General features: G+C 40.6%; 1 protein-coding gene across 5 annotated transcripts in view; it reads right to left on the bottom strand.

Annotated features, from left to right (window-relative positions):
* The window catches only part of DIP2C (disco interacting protein 2 homolog C), a 311,580-nt gene that overhangs the window by 81,013 nt on the left and 206,982 nt on the right, over positions 1-23,585 (bottom strand). For all 5 annotated transcript variants that reach the window (XM_040085482.2, XM_040085492.2, XM_040085501.2 and 2 more), the window contains 6 exons: positions 16,705-16,796; positions 13,172-13,282; positions 2,888-3,011; positions 2,190-2,299; positions 747-849; positions 334-398 (listed from right to left, as the gene is read on the bottom strand). In XM_040085482.2, coding sequence (XP_039941416.1) covers positions 334-398; positions 747-849; positions 2,190-2,299; positions 2,888-3,011; positions 13,172-13,282; positions 16,705-16,796 — 605 coding nt within the window. The remainder of the gene's footprint in view (positions 1-333; positions 399-746; positions 850-2,189; positions 2,300-2,887; positions 3,012-13,171; positions 13,283-16,704; positions 16,797-23,585) is intronic.

Below are 23,585 nucleotides of genomic sequence, written 5' to 3'. Positions count from 1 at the left end.
AGGCAATAGAACTATGCCACTGGAAAATATTCCTACAGAGGCAAGTACTAATTTGATTTGTTTCTTCTATAAAGTTTGATCTCAAAATCTCATATTGGTGAGATAACATGATAAGAATGGGATCACAGTACTTGACACGACACATAAAAATACACTGACATCTTTACCATGCTGATTATGGGTAAGTGCACTAGGAGAAGATTTTTATTTTGCTTTCAAGGCAGAAAAAATTGTATTAGAAGAAACTGTAGGATGTCCCAGTTTGTGACAGCACTAAGCATATCAGGTTAGTTTATTTTCAAATACTCAGATAAAATAAAAAAACATACTTACTGTAAGAATTCCATGCCATAAACCAACATCCTTCTTGAAATCTAGTACATTCACAATTGTTTCAGCTGTCCAACAAAAACAAAGCAGAATTTATTTTTTAGAACATGGCATTGACCCAAGGCAAACCCACTCAAAGAAAGGAAGCTTCAGTATAACATGACTGATGACCTTAAAGGTTAACTTTCAAAGTAAATCTCCCCTGCAGGATTTATATTGGTTAAGACATTACTTGTACCTCTCCTATAGATATTTTAAACATGAACACATTTCCTGAAACTAAAAAAAAAAGACGTTTTTAAATCTAGAAGCCTTTGGCACGGAACTGTGTAAAACATAATATAGGAGACTGATAAGAAATAAATTACAATCCCCACTTGATTTTAAGGCTGGTGCAAGGGGAGTGCACTCCATACCTTCTGTGTATCCACATGCCTGGGTCAGAGCTTGGCAGTGTGTCAGCAGTGCAATCCTTGTCACAGTTACCCCAAGCACACTTCCATCTTTACATGTTTTGTACTAAAAAGAAACAAGCAGGGAAAGTCAGGGTGAAATAATTGCCCTATTTCCATTATTTAATAGCTATGTTTAAAGTATTTCCTCTGCAGGTGAATGATGGACATATCTAATGACTCTATTTTAAGAAGGCAGGAGTATTGGAGAGTTTTGGAGGTGTTTCTTTGTTAAAAAGGCCCTTTTTTTCAGACAGGCTTTCTCTTTTGACTGAAGATTCCCAGGTTTGGTATCTGAAATCCATGAGTTGTTTGAAAACAGGCATTATGGAAACATAATTCTAACAGTTTTGATCATGTCAGTGACTAATGGACTGGCTAGATTTAGCAGAGAATAACCTAGTTCAATCTTTTCAGTGTTCACATGTTAGATTTTATAGGCCAGCCACTAAATCTCAGCTTCTCCCTTCTGCATCTTATAAGGCATGTGATAAGAGCTGACTGCAGCATCCTTGCTGGGTGCTGTGATAATAATCTATATGTATACAGTTTGAAAGACACAAGCTCTTTGATCAGAACCTGTGACTCATGAAAAAGCAGCAGAAAAGAGGTGGGAGGCCATTGGTGATTACTGAAATAATTTTTGGAACTTTGTGTAAGTGTCTGAGAACTATCAGTAGCAGATAATAAATGAAACATTTATCCTTCTTCATGATGAAGATAATCAGCAAGATCGAGAATGAAGACATCTCTGCTTCTCTAGCCCAGTGTCTTGAATGCACAAAGACAAGAAACACCTTTGGTCTATTCACTTGCACTTAGTCCCTTTGAAGAATCATTTAAATTCAATATTAACACCACTGAATTCAAAGCATTTGAGTCTATGCAGAAGGGAGAGAAAATGATGGGAATAAAAGGGAGGAAAATTAAATTCAACAGCATTGCTAACTTTCCCTTCCTGATGCTGTTCTGTTGTAGGGAGTGTGACTCATAAAGCAGTAAGAGACGAGCAAGCATTTGAACAAGAAATTCTCTCTCTTTCAAAGGGTCTGAAAGTTGTGATATGAGAGCTGAAGCTTCACTGTGAATCTTGTTATCTATCCATCCCAAGGCTAGTGGGCAAGCCCATATTGAACAGAAGCAAGATTGCTCAAGGCAAATGTAACATAACACTGCAGCAGCCACATAAAAACATTAATGTTAGAGACATGCAAAATATAATTTGACATTCCATTGACTTTTCTGAAATCAGTATTGGTCAAATTTATTAGAAAACTTATTACTTATTAACAAGCTAAACCAGGATGGTTTTTTGCTTCTGTGACTACTGAATGAATAATGACATTTACCTAATCCAGAAGTGCCATATGTAATGTTTGAGGAGAAGATGCATCTTCATTAACTCACCTCAATGTAAGCTGTGTCATTGTTGGCATCCTTGATGTGTGGGAACCAGTCACGAGGCGGCTTGGAGAGGTGTTTAGACTCTGTGACAAACCACAGCAGCTTTGGCCAGCCTGAGGTACAAACAAAAGCCAGCTTTTGTTGAGTTTCTGCTGGATAAGACAAGATAAAAACCTTCCCTGCCAGAGTTTTATTCTTGAAAAGTCTGTGTCATCATTACCTAACCATTGCTTCCTTTGAACCTCAGTGGAGTATGGGAAAGAAGATTTTGCAGAACTGCCTTCTTAACACAGCTACTGAGGTCTTTTTAGGCAGTCCCTGAGCAAATGGCTGGGCAGTTTGTTATTGACCTGAGCAGTTTCATTAACACTCCCCTGTCAGAAGTTACTGTCCTTACACTTCACTAAAGGAGTGAGTCATATGAACACTCATCTACTACTGTCCTAAGTCTGTTGGTTTAATTTTTGTGGCCACAGATGATCTCAGCAGCCTGGCTGAGCCAGCAGAGAACTGGACTGGGGGCACTGGTGAGGCTGGCAGAGCCATCACTGCCAGCAATGGCACACCAGGACAGCAGTGTCCCATCAGCTCCTGAGGCAAGTGTTCCATCATGGGCCTGACCCTCACCCATGGCCACTAAACAAGCGCAGTTTGTTGCAGTAAATGACCAGTGATAGCCATGATTACCAGGGTCAAATTACCTTTAAACTGTGGTATCTCCCCTGTGGGGCTTTTAGGCAGTCCTTTATGGCATGCGTCGCTGGTCAAGGCCACAGTAACTCCACAGCTTCCAAGCAAAAAGCCTATTTGTTGACTTCCTGCATCCTAAGAGATGACAAAATACACAGAATTGGTTAGAAGTGATTACAGGATGAAATAATTTTTGTCCTTGGGCACATTATCTTGAGAGAGAAACAGTCTCTTTCCTTTAAACTGATTTCCTTTTAGGTGACTATCAAAACTCATCTGTATATTCACAAAGAAATTCCACAAGTTAGTTATCGTCCTGTTTGTAGCAGCATAAATCATAAAGACAGTGGAAGCCATCAGATGGCATCTGCTCTTGCATCTCCTCAGAAATGACAAGTGGCTGAGAGGAATGCCTGAACTGACAGAGGACTCTTCCATTCACAGGGATCCCTGGAAAAATGGCCAGACTGAGCCCTCATAAAGTTCACCAAAGGCAAATTCCAACTCCTGCACCTGTGGAGAAACAAGCCCCTGTGCCAGAAGGGTCTGGAGAGCAGCTTTTTGGAAAGAACCTGGGGGTCATGGTGGACAGCAAGCTGAGTGTGAAGCAGCTGCGTGCCCTGGCACGAGGAAGGCAAATGGCATCCTGAGCTGTGAGCTGTGCGAGGCAAAGCACTGCCAGCAGGCTGAGGGAGGTGATCCTTCCCCTCAGCACCACAGAGGCACATCTCCAGTGTGGGACCAGCTCTGGGCTTCCAAGCAGAAGACACAGAGCTACTGGAGAGAGTCAGCAAAGGGCCACTATGATAATGGATATGATAATACCACTGGAGCATCTCCCCTATGAGGAAAGAGTGAGAGCTGGGACTGCTGAGCCTTGAGAAGAGAATGCTTAGGGAGTGATTTAATCCCTCCACCTGAAGAGAGGGTGTGAAGAAGATGGAGCCAGGTTCTTTCCTTACTTTGCCCAGCAACAGGACCAGAGGCAATAGACAGAAACTAAAACAGAGGAGGTTCCCTCTGAAAATCAGGAAACACCTTTTAACTGGGAGGGTGACCGGCACAAGAAGTTGTCGTTTCCGTACTTGGAGATATCCAAAAGCTACCATGGATATAGTCCTGGGGACCTTGTTTGAGCAGGGAAGTTGGACTAGGTCACCTTCACACATCTCTGCCCACCTCAACCATTCTGTGATTTTGTGACAATTCTAGGAAATAATACGGATTACAGATGCTTCTACCTGGAGAAAGCTTTCAACCATTGAGACGTTATGATGGGCGTACAATGGTGAGAGTTTCCCTATTTATGCTGATGTAACCTGATTTGTCAATAACCATTTCATTGAGTAGTTACAGGCACGTTTCAGGAGCACTCCATACAGTCAAGTGCCCATTAGAGTAAGCTCATTACATTTTACTTTCATCAAGGGGATAGAAGCAGTGAGATTAAAAGTCATGTAATGATTTTCCAGTCTAGGCCATAGCTGTTCTTTAGGAGATGCTGTGCTTCCATACCACTGTGTCTGCTTTATGTATAGTGTCTGGTCATTACTCTTTTATGAACTTTACATCTATCCACCAGGCTCTTCAACAGAGCAAAGCTCTACATGTAAATGCACATAGAAACATTAACCCTTTCTTCACAGAATTATTCTACTGAAAACTGCCTAAAGAGACTCAAAAGATCAAATTAAAATACTTTCAAATCAAACATAGAGCACACTCAACCATGGAAACAACCAGAAATACAAAACAGTTGCCTTAATCTATTGATTTATTCAAAGCAAAATTGTATGATGGAAAGCCCCTGAGCCTAACTGATAATTCTTAATGCAATTTTTATGTAGTCAATAAAACCATCTAAAATAAAGGAGCCATGAGAACAGAGGAAAAGCAAAAGCTTACTTTTCCATACTACCTCAAAATATGTACGTGGCATCAATTACCAGAACTTTGATAACTGAGCAAGCTATGTGAGACAATTAACTGATCTGTCAAAGCCTATGCTATATAACTCCTTCTATCCAGAATTATTGTATTTACAGTTGCTTACTATAGTCAGAATGCTTATAAAACCAGAAAAAAATGAAAAGGTATTTTTTCAGCAAGGCTTTTTAAACTTAAGCTTGTGTATCATCTTTGACCATATAAAACCAGACAATGAGACTACTCTTTGAACAGCAGAGAATAATACTCTGGTGTCTCTAGGAAAAACACTGCAGTGAGCATGTTGTTGGCCCCACTACACCTGCATCAGTGGGGCTTCCAGGACTTAATGGGCTTTGTCCAGCATTAATTACTGTCCTCACTCTCATGTCAGCTGATCCACATCTCTGTTGTCAAATCCAGGGCACAAGCACTTAGATCTAATCCTGGTTCCACATGAGGATGAGACTTGTCTCCACTCTTGGAGTCTGCTCAGAGGAAGGAAATGTGGGTGCCTGAACAGTGCAGGAGGGATGGCTCCTCCTGAGGGTCCCTCAGAAGGAAGGGCAGGAAGAGGAAGGCTAGAGTGCTCCAGAAAGAACAATACCCCTTAGTCAAAGCTTCTGCGACCTGCTACTCTATCATCTATAAAGGGAGGTCATGAGTTCCTTAAAATACCAGATTCATACTACCACTGCTCAAAATTTATCTTTAATCTAATAAATGCTTACTAATATATGTAATTCTAACTACCAATTTAAAAAGGCATATAAATTTTATAATTGAATGCAGCAATGGCATTGATCTCAATTTTAAATTACAATGTTGTAACTGTATATCCTATAAAAGACTGCTACAAATGGTTTCACCACTATATCAAGAAAATGCCAATTCTCAAGCAATGAAATTCTATTTAGTGCAGAACTTTGTAAACAGAAATTAACCTAACAAATTCCATCAAGAAATATAACATAAGGAAACCAGTAGAAAGTGTGGACACTTGAGCATCAGCGTACCATGGCCCTGGGATATGCATCAGCTAAGAAAACATCTGTCAAAATCATCTCACAGCAAAAAAAAAAAAAAAAAAAAAAAAAAAACAAGAAAAAGAAACTTGTATTCACAGTATAGTTTTTTAGATAACACAAGAAAGAATGACTATACTTTCCCTCAGTGCCATATCGACTGTCTTAGAGGATGTCCACATAAATATTAATCATTCATTTGTAGCAGCTCACACACGTACATAGATTTCTTAATACAATTTATGCACATGTAACAGTTTGTAATAGCAGACCGCTTTACATCAGGACAACCCACCTCAAACAGCATTAAAATCTTCAGCCCATTCTTTTCTGTACAGATATTCTTTCAGTTGTAAGGAAAACATGCCTGAACAATCACCTGATGTAACATTGCCACAGGAGATTGGGAGAATTTCACCAGGCATGAGCAGCCTTCTTTACAGACTTTCAAATCCCACACCATGCTTTGGTGGCCACACTAAATCCTGCCTTGCAAGACAAAAGCAAATCAAGATGCTGAAGCAGAGATGCTGTGAAAGACACTGTTCTCAAGGGCCATTGGAGCTCCAGTTGAGGATTTTGCAGTATGAACCCAATGAAGCTTTCTGGAAGTCTCCTACTTGGTGTCCATCAATTCCACCATAAGTCTCAGCCTCTCACACCTCATAACTAGTTATCCTCACCTTCTGCCTGCTTTTGGTGGCTCCATCCTGACCCAGAATCTGAAACTACTGCAGAGAACAGGACATGAAGAAAGGGTTGACATCCCTTGCCCCACGTAGATGCTTCTGTGGTAACTGCTGCCCCACAGAACTTGTTTCTAATGACTCAGCTGGTGTTGGATACTGGACTGACAGCCAGGAGATGGAAGATCTGAAACCTTTATACCTCCCACAGACACACAGTGTTACTTACACACTCAACCATGTAAACATGACAGCCTTTGCTGCTCCTCATACCTCAGCATGACAGGCCCAGAACAGTGAGGACCTTGGGCAAAACTTGTGTTTGAAAAATGAACCCTGAATTTAAAGTGCAGTCCTTTGTCTGGCTGTCAAACCTTACAAAAAAAAGGCTACTCACTTTAAAGGGAACAATTATTTCAGATTTCCCAGTCAAGTTATCAAAAGACCTGCCTTTAGAGTAATGTGAAATGAAATGGTTGCAATGGTAAAAACTACTTTGTAAGTAGCAAAGAAACACACACAGATAATCTTCCACCAAAAAAAAAAAATTTAAAAAAAAATCCCCCAACCAAATCCTCTTCTCCTCTCAAAAAAAACCCCAAAACCCTGTCCTACCTGTGAAGGGAATAGATCTTCAGGACACACTGGTTTGTAAGAAGTGTTACTTGCTATTTTGGAAATCTGCTACTTGGAACACACACCCCCCCCCCCTTGCTATAAACACTTTATATTAGTGAATGTTGTGGGCACAGGAAAAACCTCAGGGAGCCAGGGGGGACCAGGTGAAACAACTCAACACGGTCCCAACTGCAGACAGGCAGAGACTTGCCAGAGATGTTCATTGTCAAATCCTCCACGATTCACAGTTTGAAATGACACGTAATGCAGGTGGAAAGCAAAACACAGAGCTGAGGTATTGTAGCATGAGTTTTGAGACCAATTGCTGACTTTGGAACTATCATTTCACATTTCTTGAAGGCACAGCGCTTGCTGGGGTATGAAAAATGAGGTGTGCATAGCTTTAGACTATGTCTGCCCACACCTAGAGAGATCAATCTTTCAGATGAAGCAAGCCTGAAATCCTCTCTGTTGTAGGCAGCCATTCAAAGTTCTCTAAGGACTTTTATTAAAGGTTCCCTAAAGGTTTCCACCGGTACCTGGAGGCAAATTGTCTTCTTCCTGCTGCAGAGTGATAATTCATTGGCAGGATAAAAAAAATCCCACGTGTGGTTGCATTTCAGCATGCTGTTAATGTCATTTCTATAATGCTTTGTGAGAGTATCTGTGTGAAGGAAAACAATTACGATCCCGTCCCCACGAGTGAGAGTGCATGTCCTTATCTAATAAGGAAGGAAGGAAGAGACAGCCTGTGCAAAGGTTGGCCTGATAAAGGTTACTTCTGTTCACTTGCAAATCCCAGACTGCTTTCAAAATGAGAATTATGTCGTGGAGCATCACAGACGGAACTAATCTTGTTTTCTGTTACAACGCTTATGTGAGCTCCACTGCTAACAAAACCCTAACAAAAATCTTCTGGTAAAGAACAAACAGGGCAATGATCAGATGCAAAGGCCAAGCATCACCAGTTCTGAGCCAAAACTGAAAAGGCATTGAGGAAACCTTCTTTTTTTAAAAGGCCTTAGTAAAAAATTAAACACAGTGCAGATACAATCTTCATAACCAGCTTTAAGATGAAGAAATTAACTGTCTCCTCAGACAACAGCTTTGGTATCTGCCTGCAATTTGCATGTGAAATCTGCAACTGTGAGCACCTTAGCCAAAAATCTTAATAAAAGCAAGACAACGATTATTTTTGGCAGCGGACACTGCCTGAAATACGCTATTCTCTCCAGGAAATTACCATTTTCTAGACTTGAAAATACAATAAGGAAACACAGACTTTATAGGATCTAAGATTCACTGTGGCAAACTGAGCAAGGACCTCTTAGTGCTCCACTGCTGAAGAGTATGAAGAGGAACGGGGCTTGCAGGCCCAGCAGTGTGCACCAGGGCTCAGGTGGAGCTCAGGGAACTTACGTTCTTCGGAGGGACTGGAGGACCATGCCACTGAAAAGAATATATAAAACATTTTATACATATTTTAAATCCAGGGAAGAAAGAGATGCATTGTCAAAAGCTGTTCAAAAGCATATAGAGCTCCAGTGTCTCCGGCACACTACAGCCCTACGATGAGTAAAGCTGAGAGAAAGCAAAGCTCATTTTATCTCGAGCCCTGGAACACTGGGAAGGATGTCAAGGTGTTTTTCCTTCAGACTAGAATTCTTCTTTTAAAGAAAGACATGACTGGGACAATTTCACTGTCTTGGAAGAGATATACCTGCCAGGCTACAGTTACAGCTTTAATAACATTTCAGGATTTAATAAAAACAGCTCCTGAAAAACAGTTTTTACCCTGTATCCTTTAAAAAAAACCTCAAGCATCCTGGAGTGGGTATCTCCAGATTTCCTATGACAATACACAATTCTTCCAATCATAGTGTGAGAGCCAGCATCTGGAAGAGTACAGAAATGCCTGCTGGAAGCACACATAGCATTAAATCTAATAGGCTAGGAAATAGCATTTTGAGTGAGAAATTAATTTTTACATGCTTTCATGTCACACACACCCTGCTACAAATTCTGCCTATGATAAGGAGGCCATGAAGATCTGTGAGGGATAGATTTCTTCCTATGTTCACAGCATGTGACTGAGCATAACTGTGAATGTGCTTGGAGGACAAAAATGTTATTTTTAGATTAAAACTGATTAGCTCCCCTGACTGTGTCAGAGCAGAATAATAATATTTTTCATGGCGTCGATCAAATGGAAAAAAACATTGACCTAAAAAAATATAAAGAAAAAGAAATCAAAACCTTATTTTAAGATATTTTCATGCGGGACATAGTAAACCACTGTTTGAACTAGAACTCAACATGTTGAAACTCCCATCTCATCTACTTTGATGGCACATCCTATGACACAGTTTGCAATTCACATCATATCACACATGCAGTGAAAGAGTTTGTAATACTCCAGCTTCAGACAAGGTTAACAGAAGTGGCAGTTCTGAAGGAAGAGATGCTGTATAGGACACATTATTTGCTAATGTTTGGGAAACATAAGCAAATTTGGAGAGAGGGACATTATTATGAGAGAACAGAGCCTGTAAACCAAGGGATGAGGATTAGCTGTAAACAATTTTGGGGAGTGTTGATGATAAGGGCATTGCAATGGTAATGCAGGGAAAGGAGGAGAAATAAAAATGCTGCTTGTTCTATAGTTTCAATGACTGCAGAATCCCTGACTGATGCTTTTAGAATGAAGAGTTGGTTTGGGATTTCAGGTTTTAATTTTAGATCTGATGTCCCAAGTCTAAAGAGCCAAAACCATGCTGCATGAATTCCAATTTCCAAATTTTCCTTGCCAAACACTAGGAAGCGTTCTGGGAATAAAACTGGAGAATACTGCATGGTTGCTGGATGTTCAGACAATCCACCCCAGATGCCAGGTCCCACATCCCCTGAAGTCCTGGGAGTATTCTAGGTATTTTGTCAACATAAAGGTGGGATACAGAAGGAAAGAGCAAGGCAAGATGGACCTTCACCTACTAATGAACTGGAGAAAAAATCCTGTCAAAATCTTAAAAAAATAACAGTTATGCTACAAAGAAAAGGGAGTACACACAAAATCTTCATGCTGGTAAAGCAAAAGCCTCTACTTCCATGTGGGTACAGATGTCTGCAAAGTAATCTGTAAGGCAAAAGTCTTACTGCTCAGTTTTAAAATGCCAGGGACAAAATTCTGCACTGAGCTGTGAAAAAATCTTCTTTAGGAAAATGTAGAACAGCATTAAAGTTGCTAATACAAACTTTTAATATTAAAAAATGGTTGCTAATATAACTATCTGAAATAGCTCATCCTGTATCAGCTTATTAGTCTGTAAGCCTATAATATAATATAATATAATATAATATAATATAATATAATATAATATAATTAATGTATAATTGCTGGCCTGTTTGCTAGGTCCCATCTCTGTCTTCCAGAAAGCAACCCAAAAGATGTCCACTGCCAGAATGTACTGAAGCGTGCAGAAAAGAGAACAAAAAATGGGAAAGCATAAAAGAACAGTCTAGGCCATTGTGTGATGACAGGAATGACATATTCCCACGGATGCCAGAAGCAATCCACTGCCATTTGACCAGGCAGAGGTATTCCTTCTGGGACTACTCAGAACATGATTTTCATCTCATTGTTTCCACTCCAGTTGCCTTTCCATATAAACAAATGCAAAGATATTTGCAATAGTATATGCTGTGAGATTGCATAGCTTTATTTATAGAGTACAGATCATGTTGCTTTTTAAACTGACATCTCTGTTATTGTGTTATTAATTTGACATTTAAACCTTGTGGCAAAAGATAAACAATCTGAGTCTGTAGATATTCATTTATATAAATATATATATATATACACACATATGTAAGTGTATATTTATATATCCATATATAGACACATATTTAAAAAAAAACAAACACCCAAGAGGTGCAGCCAAATTAGGGTAAGTTATTCATTTGACACAGAGTATTTACTTGGACAGCTGGATTTTATAGTTTACTGGATGGATGTGGTATCAGATGTTCCAAAATAAATCAAATTTACACCTATCTATGTGCTACAAAATGTCATTAAACCTCAGAAAATAGTACCAGGGAAAGACATATTAGATTTTTTAACCCCCAAAACTGTGTTGCTTCTTAATTTTTTTTCATGGAATGAAAGTGGATTTACCCATATAGCACTCTCTAAGATCTTAAAATGTCTATATTCTGCTGGCCTTATGATGTTGATACACATAAAATCTCTGGTTTTTATCAAAATAATGCACCATGTTATGCAACTGCCTCAGACTAAATGTACTGCTCTTGGATGTGAAGGCACAATGAGAGCCCCTTGCAAATGTTTCCACTAAAAGCACCATCCTCGTTCTACAGCCATGTCTACCTCTCAGTGTTCTCAAATACTACATTTTCCAAATGAAGCAGGATAACCCTACTCTCCAAAGCAGGTATGGTGGTTGAGGTCCCATCCTCTCCAGTTTCCTTTCCAGCTCACCTGCATCTTTCCTCCAGTTTCCATTTAAGCTGGGGGACATCCTGTCCTTCCTCCTGCTCTGTGGCTCTCAAATCTGCTCAGCTGGATCGTAGTCTCTTGTTGTCTGATCCACTCCCTCCCTCCATCTCCCTCTCCTCCTTCACCAGTTTATCAACTGCCTCTTCCTCCTGCTCCCACCTTCTGGTTTCACCATAGCAGGAGCCCACCACAGATGCTGGCTGGGACTTGTGTGATCGTAATGGAGAAATCCTGAGGTCATCTCAACTTCCCAGAGGTGAGGAAGGCATCTCCAGATTTTTTGAGCTGTTAATTTGCTATGGGAGATGTCCAAACTGCACAGGCTTTGTGAGGGTTTAAAATCTTGTTTTCATGGCTTTCATTTGAAAGGCAGGGTTCCTATCCATGAAACAAAGATTTGAGCTTCTGCTCCACAGTACTCTAATGCTACAACATTTCAAAGAAAAGCCCTTGACCATTGAAATATTGAAAATGTGACCAAAGCATACATTTGCTCAGCCCTTTCCTTAGCATCTCATGGCTTCAGTCAACATTTTCCAAAACAATTTACTTCAAAAAGAAAGCTTGTAAAGACTAAAGAACACTTTTTGTGTGGACAAGTCCAGACCAAATAATTAAAGTAAGGCATTATTAGCTCTAGCTAATAAAAGACAGATTATACAAGGGGTATGTGGGAGCAGCCAGACATGGTAAATTAAGGGGATATGACCAAAACAACCCTTGTAATTAATAAATACATTTTGCTGCATTTACAGCCTTCAAGGCATATATCCTCAGAAAAAAATGCAGGTTCTGCAGAATCTAGGTAAGTGACGCAGCTGTGGTTCACCTCCAGCACTGATCCCCCTCCCCTCACTGTCCCCAGGCACTCCTTCCAGCTGGAACTGCTCTATTTGTCTCCTAACTCTTCTCTGGGATATGTGGTTGAATCTTTGAACCAACACTGGATGTGAAATGCTTTTGATTAGCAGTGGTCAGTTTTCTCTAGGAATGCATGTTCTGTGGCAAGAACTCCTGAACTGAATTTGTTCAAGTGCTACCCTTGGCAGAGGTGACTGTGGTGGGGGAAGCTTTGAGATACATGTGCACATAGAGACACAGGAGAAGGCATTTCCAGAACAGCTTTGAAGCAGCACACACAGCACCAGTAGCATTATAACATAGCTTGGGTTGCAGGGACAGGTGGAAAAATCAGCAGTTGTTGCCAATGATTCTTTGTCAGTGGCCAACCCCAGAAAGCTTTAAAAGGCAACAAAGATAACCCAACTACAACTGGCAGAGCTGATCTCTTGAAAAATTTTCCTCTCATTTTCCATGCAGACCTGCAATTTGCTGAAACTGCAGGCACATCTTCAGATTTTCCATCACAAAAAAGAAGGATCTATATATAATTCACCACTATCTTGGCATCCTCAGATTCAGAGCTAGCTAACCACAAAAATGTACTCAAAAGCTATGTTCAGTTGTGATTTACTCTGAGGTAAGTGCTAAAATGGAGTATAGAGAAGAAACTCAGTTCCCCACCTTTCTTGTAAGTGGCACTTCAATAGGGACGGGGACAACTTCTGCAAGCAGGCAGCCATAGAATGCCACCATGAAAGCAGCAGGATCATTGTTAGGAAACACGAGTGTTACCTGAAAGAGAGAGAAGTACGTTAAAAATGTTTTATCTTAGGTGTCAGGTAATGATAACTGGAGTTTCCATGCTTCCTTTTGGATGGAGATGATACCAGAGCACTTCTAAGACAGCTATTCAAATGCCTAATGACAGATGAAAAAGGAATCAGAAGGAATTTATTCTGATATATATTCTTTTTATGAATATTTTCACTTAGGATGTAGTTAAATATTTCCATGCTGCATTGTTTCCTACTTTGACACCACCTTTCATCTGGTTCTGAATTAACTGCTTGCTTTACCGGTGTTAAATAACCTAAGTAAATAGAATTGGAAGGATTTTAGATTCTAATGTAATAATTTGCTTGAAGTTACTGAAACTGAAGTGCACATGTGACCAAATCAAATTATCCAGGCTTAGGATGTCATTATGCCAATCATTAACACAGTGCTGTTTCATAACACTTTGCCTTGTACAACAGTTTCATTTTAGGACTGTCCTCTTGTCCCAGTGTAAAGTTTCTGTGTGTGCTGTGTGCACACAAAAAAATGGTATCTAGAAGCAAACATCACATCCAGAGCTGAACTTAACAGCTTCAGTGCTAGGGCTGGCGAAATTATTTAGATAAAAGAATGCCAGAACCAATCACAGATCACCAGAAGGATGCTCAGTAGGTGCTGAGCTGTGCAGCTTAACTCCCGTGGGCCCTGCTGGAGGCAGGACAATGCCTGAGATCCGCCACAGGCAAAGGGAAAGGGGAAGGTTCACAGCCCTGCTGAGGATTCAGCCACTTCTGAGAGCCCACAGCTCTCCTGCAAGAGCAAGGAACAGTACTGCTCTCACTGGTGACTGGCCTTAGTGGCTGGATCCTCTCTGCAGTTTTGTTTCTGTTCAGTCAGACAGGCATTCTCAGCTCATGTCCCAAACAGCTGCAGCACAGCTGGTAACTCCTGCACAGTCAACTGCAGTGGCATGCAAAGGCATGGCAAGTGATTCCAAACCTCTTTCCTCTGGGCTCACACACAGGACAACGGTGTATTATCACAGCACCTTGCAATTTGCTGAAACTACTTAGCAGCTCTTGAGTTTTGACTGCTTCAATATCCATTGGAGTTTGCTGAGCCCAGCAAACATCTGAAAGATCCCAAAATATACTTTGAGGGTTCTTGGGTTTTGCATTGGTCATTGCTTACGTGAAGGCAGTGAGGGTTTGGCTGGGAATCTTTGAAACGGAGCTGACAGAGGTGAAAAAAAATCTCAGTGAAGTCCAGTGGGAACGAGGCATTAACTTCCTCTCCAAAAAACATTAATCACTAACAGACTTGTACCAAATAAATAAATAATGTGTGCAAAAGCAAAAAGGGATAAGGCTGAAGGAACAAAATCATACCGTGTATATTAGCAGATGAGAATCTGGTTAGCTAGTAGATATTTCAGAGAGCAAGACTAATTTCCAGGCAGCTGTCTGGGGTGATGCAAGGTTAAATTTTTGAAGTTAATATAGAAGGCAAATGCACTTTGCCACGTATAATACCAGAAACAGGGAAGGAGATGCAGGCACGTACAATTATTTTTTGGCTCAGACAAAGAACCTAAAAACTGAGGTAATGGTAGTCATGTAAAACAGAGATTGTATTGCCAGAAGATGTTTTTAAAGGGAAAATATAAACTATTTTATACATATCAAAATAAGGAACCAAATACATTCTCATTTGGAAAAGACCAGAAATATGTGCCTGTATTTCATTTAGCATTTAAAACTGCCTTTATGTGTTGTCATTGCAACACACATTACATAGAATAAAGTCACCTTCAAAGAGGTCAGAAAGTTTTTTTGTTATTACAACAGTGGTGTAAAAGCCACAATCACAGCCTGGAGCATCAGAAGTGCTGCAACACCTCATCTTCTATGTGAAGTTGCCTCAAATGATCACGTTCCTGTTACACAGGGATGCCAGGCAAGATGCTTTTACAACACAAAGCATATGCTTCCAGCACTCAGCTACAAACATTTGTTTCACTCTAATCTAGGCTGACTTATTTTAGATGAGCTGCAATTTGTTCTTTATGTGTCCTGTGCTAGCTAAACTTCCAGTTTTCAGCCTGAACGATCCACAAATCCTTTCTTAATGTTAGAAGATGTCAGTGACTGCTGCAGAAAATGACTACAAAGATGGGCAGGCAGCACACAGTAAATAAGGAGAGGTACACATTCCCCATATGTGAACTTTATATTTTTGGGGCTTTCTGGGTGGACTGTTTTGATGTGTACACTTGAATAACTTGCTGCTTCTGCTGTTGCTTAGAGACACACTTGTAAGTCAAGTAAAAGAGAGTCTTCAGATCCTAGTCCTGGCTGAATGGCATTGCAGGAAGCAATTTAGATTAAGGATCTGGAGATCCTTTAGGTAATTTCTTTATGATTTATTTCAAAAAGAAACAGAGGAAGGACTGCCACTTTGGGGTTTTTTCCTTTTTTTTTTTTTTTTTTTTCTTCTGGGAAGCACTAATGCATGCTCTCATTTTTGAAGCCCAAAGATGTGTAATGCATGCAGACATGTTACTCACTTGTGGCACAAGAAGATCAAGTGAACCAAGTTTGAGAATTGCTATCAGACACTGGAGGGGGGAAACTTAATCCCACACTCACAACTCCAAGCACTAGAGCAGAACTAAAATTTGCATTTCTGACAAATTTGTTCTGGAATATCCATTCCACGGCTTAGATCCAAACTGGAATGGGACCTGTGGAATTTTCTGTACACACTGTGGCAGAGAAAATGAGCAGCAGGGTAAGCTTTGGCAGTCAAAGCGGTAGGTTAATAAGAGCATGGTTAGCAAAACCATAAGATATTCTTGTCTTCATTTAACATCTTCAAGTGCTACCTCTGCAACTCTCGCTCTCTGTGGGCTTTATCCATCTACTTAGATTCAGCCTCCAGCAGTAGCTGCATCAGAGTCAGAACCAAGAATGGAAATATTCTCTCTGTTACCAGTCAGTGTCATTTATTTATTCAACTGGCTGCCAAAGTGTGCTGACTTTGCTTGTCTTTGTCCTCCACAGCACTTCTCTTGTTTCTACCATCTCAACAACTACAAAGTCATTAGTTAGTAAGTTTTTTATCCACATGACACCTCCAGGCTCCATAAGAAACCTTTTGCTAAACAGACTCTTTTTCAATGTCCAAAAATCACTTTCCATGAGAATGTTTATTGTTGATGTTGCCACAATTTCAAGTTCAGGGGGCACCAGCTCAGGTTACTTATTATGCGATTCAAAACATCTATCTGAATGATCAGTCCTAGGGAGGAAACAGCAGATTTCAGCCTCCTGTCCCACACTCCAATTTCACTTTACTAATTTCCTCTGAGCACCTCAAATACCTCATTCTTTATTTGTCAATATTGAACTATTACAAATAATTATTGAGATACTCACCCTGTCTCCAGGTCGTACCATTGGTTCTTGTTTTGTGCCTAATTTATGTAGTATATTGTAAGCAACCTTCATACTTCTGGTCCAAAGTTTGCCTATTAACACAAAATATTCAAAATTAATATAAAAATTCTTATGTTTTACAAGATTATAAAAGAGAAAGAATACCTGAGAAGTCAAGCACACAGAGTAGGAACATTTATATTAGTTTTCCAACTAAACATGACATCACTACTGGGACTAATGGAAACAAATACTTATCAGAAGTTTTCTTTGAACTTCTTCTATCAAGACAGCAGCACTTTAAAAACAAAAAGAAAAGTGAGAATAGTTTTCTCTATGGCAGAAGTTACTTTGGAGAAAATCGGATCTTGACTCTGAAATTAACTGTTAGAAAGGGCTGGTACATCATTAAGTCCCTGCCACCTTAGCTGCAGCAAGTTGGACATGGCACATTTCAGCACAGACTGACTTCGAGGGTGATGTTCAGGTTTTACCACAGCAACTCTCTCACCAAGAAAAAAGGAAAGGAGACTCCAGAAGCAGAGGCAAACAAAAGAAAACTCCAACAGAACACAGCCCACAGCCAAAGGGGCACACTGAAGCAGCAGGGACCCTCTGAACCTTAGTACATCCATATGGCTGTTTCACTTTTAATCCTGGGCCTTCTTCCACATTTAACTTGGTTTTTCTGTCTCACCTGCTCTCATACCCTCCCTTCTCTGATTCAAGGTACCCCTCCCTACTGTCTCTCTTCTCCCTTTACCTTCCCAGCACCACTCTTGGCTAACCCTTATCAAGTCCTCACCCTAATATTCAATAAAGGAAAATTCTCTCTCCAAGACCTCTTTGCCCACATAACAGGTCTTTCAATAATCCTTCAAGTGATCGGCATCTTTGTTCTTCCAGATGCCCTTTGTTTAGAGACCTTGTTATTTCCATGTGAACAACACAAAGTTTAAGCCCTTGTGCTTGGCTGGCCCCCAGGTACTGTCTTCAAGCACTATTCAGCCTGACAGTAACAAATCTTTAATTCATGCCCACCAATAACTGAAACAATAATAGGTTCTGACAACGGATTACCTATGGGGTTCAGCAGTTCAGGCCCCCAAACATGCACTATTTCTATTTATAACTAAGCCAAGCAGTTGCTATAATAAGTTCCTCCACATCCTGGTTATAAAATGCAATACTACTGAATCATTTTCAAGTGCAAATCCAGTGTAAATGTAAAATATGACGAGAAGGCCAGATTTTCTTTTTATCCCACTTAAGGAAAATTGGAAGGGTCACTGCTGCTTGTTATGGAGAAAGTACTAAATGCAATTATTTCTTATGAAAACAGTAATATTGTATCACCAAGCTATGCTTTCCAAAGTCTTTAATTTATAAAAATTACTCCAATATTTGCATGTTGATCTGTCTTGCTGCTCAGAAAGGAACACTATTCTGTTTCACTGGAAACTCAGCACACATAGAGGAGTATTCCTGCAGGATTAACTCTCACAGAACTATGACAGAACTACCTGCATTTGATGGAAAGTCAGTCTTTGAAATCAGCCCTGCTGCTACAGTTATCACTTGAACTTGACGGGTAGGATAAAAAAAAAGGATGCCTTAAGAAAGCAAATATTCTTTTTCCTAAGGTTTTTCAACATTAAAGCCCTACTGGCAACAAACTTAAAAGAGCAATTAGTAATGATACAGAATACTGGAGAACAGAAATCAAAAGTCTGGCAAAAGTTCTGACTTGCAAAAGAGAACCATCTTTACACAAAACAGTTTTAAACTGTTCTGGACATTGCCACAAAAAGTTATGTCTGAGCTATAAAGATTAAATCTCTTAAAAGTCTTAAGTTTACATTTGTGACATATTCACACTAATTTTTCAGCTATCGAATGTGCCATCAAATATTTTCTTAAAAATCTAAGGGCTATTCTTATTGCAGTATTTAGACACATTCTTTCAGAAGAACCCAGATATGCAATACAATCCTCTCCACCTAAGAGTCCTGGATAAATGCCAAAATTAAGTTATCACAAAGATTAAGAAAATTAAAGGAGCATTTCTAGTAAAGTTTTAAATAAGTTTAAACACATCTTCTAAGACACAGATAATATAAGGCTGCCTTCCTAATTCCTCTCCTGTCTGTTTGAATACACTCTGAACTGCACAAACATGGCAATAATATTTTCTAGTGGCCAGAAAAGACTCGAATTTTCTGTTACTACAGCTCTTTCCTTCTCTGTTTACTGGTATGATACCAAGCTGCGTTAAGTATCTGAGGCACACACGTGCCTCTGAGTATGAAACTGTGAAAAACTGGAGTGAAGCAGCTTGCTTGCATTCAGCTGGGAAGGGGCTGGAACACAAAGAGCTTACAAGCTCTGTAATGTCACTCCAACCCTTGCAGGCTCTGCCTGCCCTCAGCTGCTGCCAACTCTGCTCAGTGTGGGCAGGCAGAGACCCCCAGGCACCCTCGTAAGCAAGCAGAGCAAAGTCCAGGCAGATCCTGAACTCAACTGTTCAACAGGAAGACTGTAATTCTTCTAGCAGGAAATATAGCTGTGTTCCAAAAAAGCAAATTAAAAAAGGGCCACAAAAGGAGCAGTAACCCAGAAGCCAGAGCTAGGGATGTATGGACATTAAGGGCCAGATCAGTGGCTTCTGGATGGGGCACAAACTTCTGACCAGATGCAGACTGAACCGTGGGTTTGTTGTGTCACGTTGGCTGTTTGCCTCCCCTGACCTGACACCAAGAGAAACACAAAGGACTCCACGTCTGCAGAATAACAGCTCTGAGAAACGGAGGATGTTATAAAGAAGGAAATCCTCGAAGTGTTTCCTTCCTTGGTTCTGCCTAAGCTGCAATTCAGAGCAATTCCTCCTTTGAAACTTGAGGGATTAGATGCTGCTGGGAAGAAAGCCGATTGCTAAAACCTCTCCCACAAATCCCGACGCCGCGACCTTGCCGTGACCTCCACGCGGTGCCACATCTGTGGCCAGCTGTGCTCCATCCCAGGCTCTTGCTCTGAGACGGGGCTCAGGGCGCATCCCCGTGCGGAACAATCTCTTCTTACACGGGCTCCAGAGGAAATCTGTGTGCGGCCACCGGGGATAGGTCCCATTGTCCTCAGCCCGGGGGCAGTGAAGCACCAGCCCTCCTCGGATAAACACTCTGCTGTTAATCTTCTCAGCTGGCTTGAAGGGGGGGGGACGGATGTAGGAAACTCAAGCAACAGCTTCATTTGGCAGTGAGTGGAGCAGCCCGTGTCCCAGCTCAGTGCCAGAGCTCCTCTTTCCCAGCCATGCCGCTGCCGCAGGGAGCTGCCCTCAGCCCTTCTGAAGCACAGCGCAGGTGCCGGAGCCTGCAGATGCACTGCTGCTTTCCTGCCATAAACACCAGACCCCGAGAGCCTTCCTGCTCCTGACATTCTTGTCCCCAGCTCCACTGCAGCAGGATCCCTCTAAACAGCATTTCTATCCTCCACACCAGCACAGGATTTGTGCCTGTCAGGCCCTGATCTCACTAGACAGACATTAACAGCTACTTTCTTGCATTTAAGAAATGAAGGATTGGTATGTCATCTACAGAAGCGTCCAGTGGTGTTCAAGTCACAAAGGTTCCCTCTGGAAGAGGCCAAGGCCTGGCAGACCCAGGGCAGGGACTGCCAGTCACACACACATATCGTGGGTAACGTAGGGCACTAGATGTTTAAGAACATGAACTAGCCCTTGGTTTCCAGGTCACAAAACTCTTTCCCATACAAAGCAGACTGGTAGAGCTCCCCTAGCTCATTTTGGAAAACAGAACCCCAACAACAGGCAGTTGATGCACACCTATTTACCACTACAATTTATTACCTTGTTCCTACCTCCCACTGAGCTGCTGATTGTGGTGCTGCTTTCCAAAATCTTGAATAACTCCCCAATCTGGTAAGAAACAGAGGTTTTCTATCATCTACCATTGCCTAACTTATAATTGCTTATTTACTGAAATAAATCCTCTTCTAAAGATTTTCACTTCTGTCACTTTGCCAGAGTGCTGCTGCCAGACTCTGATGCCCTAGCAGCACACTTCTGCAGGGAGGCCTTTCAGGTTCTTCACACACTTGCAAACGGAGTGCAGAGTTCCCACTGTCCAGTGAGTAACAGCAAGCACCACTGTGCCTCTGAATCTGAGCCATAGCCGACAGACATCGCATGTGCAGAAATGCTCGGCAGGACAGGATGGAAAACGGCATCTCGCCTTCTGGCAGCTGTGACAAACACTCTTAGCACCCATGTGGAGCTAGTCCTTCTTCTCCTGCCACTAGGGCTTTGATTTCATTGAGCAGTGTAAACTCGACATCAGCAACGATATATTTTGTATTCAGTCATCTTCTTTTTTTTAAGTCTACTCAGATGGCAATAAAATTTAGCAAGTGGAGATAGAGAATACCCAGTCCCATCTGGTCAAGCAACACATTATGAAGGTTTAAAACCACACAAAAAGAGGATCCATTAACAAAAATTAGGTGTTTTCCACATGACACTGAGGTAAATCCCCTTCCTCTTCCTTTCCAAATCTGTAAAAGGACTAAATGTTTATGTTGAATGTAAAGAAGGTTTTAATAGAAAAGCTGTATCAGGGAGAAAACTCAGAAAACAAACCACAACAAATTTCCTGATTGTCTTCAGGACACTTTTCAGAACCACACAGCACTAACTCATCAAAGCCAAACCAGTGGTTGCTTACCAATTTCCGTGCACAGCAACTGCGAGACTGCCAAAGTTTAACTGCAAATAATTTTGTCAAATATTCATTTTCTCAATACCACAGTACGACATTCCTTGTATTAAGTAAAAACAAGAGCACTTATTAAATCTAGTGTAAATGGCAAGCTTCCTAATGCAATGCAGGTAAAGGGGCTTTTTTTTTTTTTTGCTTTGCAAAATAAGTCTCAGCTTTACTATTCTGGTAATCCTTTCTTCATTAACTCTTTAGATCCAGCCTAAACAGAAAATGAAGTTATTGTTTTTTGGGATAAAAAAATCCAAAGAAGGAACAAAAAGGTTCTGCTGCAGAGAATGAAGGATCCCAGACATACTCAGAATAGAGGCGACCTTGCTATTACAGTGCTTGATATTGAAGTCTGAATCATATAATACAGCCATTTTCAGTCTTTTTATAAAAGAAATAAAGGTTTAAAGTATTGAACAATCATAATATTAATAACTCTCTGGGGATTTAAACTGTGACTATTCATACTTCTGTGAGTCTTGAGTTATTTCAGAGGCAAGGACAGTTTGGTTATGCAGCTACTTGGTGAGAAGCATCTTGAATCTGTCTCTCTCCTGCTGCTAATTGTGAAATTCTTGGTCTAGGACATTCTCACAGAAAGGTCAGGAAAGGGTGCATGTTGCACACTGGGTGCAGAATGGCTTGGAGTTGGCTATTTTTGACCTGTTGTTAACTTTAAGATATGCCAGGATATCTCCAGTATGAGCAACATCACCTCGGCTGAAGTAGAATCACTTTGGCCCCAAAATGTTTACAGCTGCTTTAAAGTTATTTTTAAAATCAGCAATTCATTTGCAAACAAATGCCATTTGCCAAGCATTTCCTTCTCCACAGAATCCAAATGGAAGAAGCAGTCCTCTGCCCAGAGAGTCACATCTGCTCTTTTTTACAAGCCCTGCTGTCTCTAGTGGGCCTCTGATGTGGGAAACACTACATAAGAACTACTGAAAATGGTTTTAAAAAATCTGATTACAGATAGGGTTAGATAAAGGAAATGAGATTCTTTGAATCAGAAAAATTTGACTGGTACTCATTTTGCTGTTTTTAACAATGGTTACAAAAAGAAGGCTCAAAACTTGTTTATTGATAAATTACTTTCAACCCCTTACTTTTTCCCCAGCCTTTCTGGTTCTCCTTAGAATAATAATTTTAAGTAAGAAAAGTAGCTCTGATATCATAAGAACTACATAGGATTTAATTGTCCTTTATTCACATTTCTCCTCTAAGAAATCACTAAGCATTTCATTATTAATACCAAAACCAGATGCCTCATTACTCTGATTAACTCCGTCTGATCCAGAAATTGTCTTCCTTCTCCTCAAAGTACACATTACTTTTCTAGTCAGAGTTCAGACTCTCATAAAACCTCATAAAACCTCATAAAACATATTTCCTTCCCATATCTCAGACATTTCAATTTATACATATTCAGTGATTTGATTTTATAAAGGGATTGAGAATAACTTAACTAAGATATTCTCCACTTAAACAAGTTCCCAAAGGAACAAAATATTTGAGAAATAAGTAGCACTCATAGAATTTCATTCACTAGAAAGAATTTAAGAATTTTAAGTACATCAAATAAAGACTACAAGTGGGGCACCGAGAAGAACTTCAAGAACTGAGGAAAACAGCTTCAAACACTTGCTTGGAAAAAAGGATCAAGTCTGCAAGCGCAGTTATACATTTACTCTATCTAAAGCAATCTGAGACGCATGGAAAAAAACGGTTCTGACATGCTGTGAAGACAAGAAGCTCAAAAAACACGCTGAAAAACACACAGGAGATACAAGGCCTTACAAATTTGATGAACTCCTGCAGAGAAATGGGAGACCAGCAATGACTTAAAGCAACAGCTGGAAGTGCAACTTCTTTAAACTGGTTCCCCCCCTAGCCCAGAAGCCTTTCACAACCTAGAACACTCTCCAGCGAAAGCCACACTAACACACACCCACATCAGCACCCTTAGGGGGAGAAATCCATTCCAGTGCACCACACAAGCTGGTCCCTGCAACACTGATCCACCGCAGTCTGCCACAGCAGATCAGAGCTTGGCCTCTGTTCCGAGCCCTCGAAGGTGCCTCTGGAAGGGACAGCAAA

Source organism: Hirundo rustica, chromosome 1, assembly GCF_015227805.2.
Source record: "Hirundo rustica isolate bHirRus1 chromosome 1, bHirRus1.pri.v3, whole genome shotgun sequence".
NCBI lineage: Eukaryota > Metazoa > Chordata > Aves > Passeriformes > Hirundinidae > Hirundo > Hirundo rustica.
The sequence above is the reverse complement of the archived record's forward strand: the minus strand, read 5'-3'. Positions and strand labels throughout refer to the sequence as shown.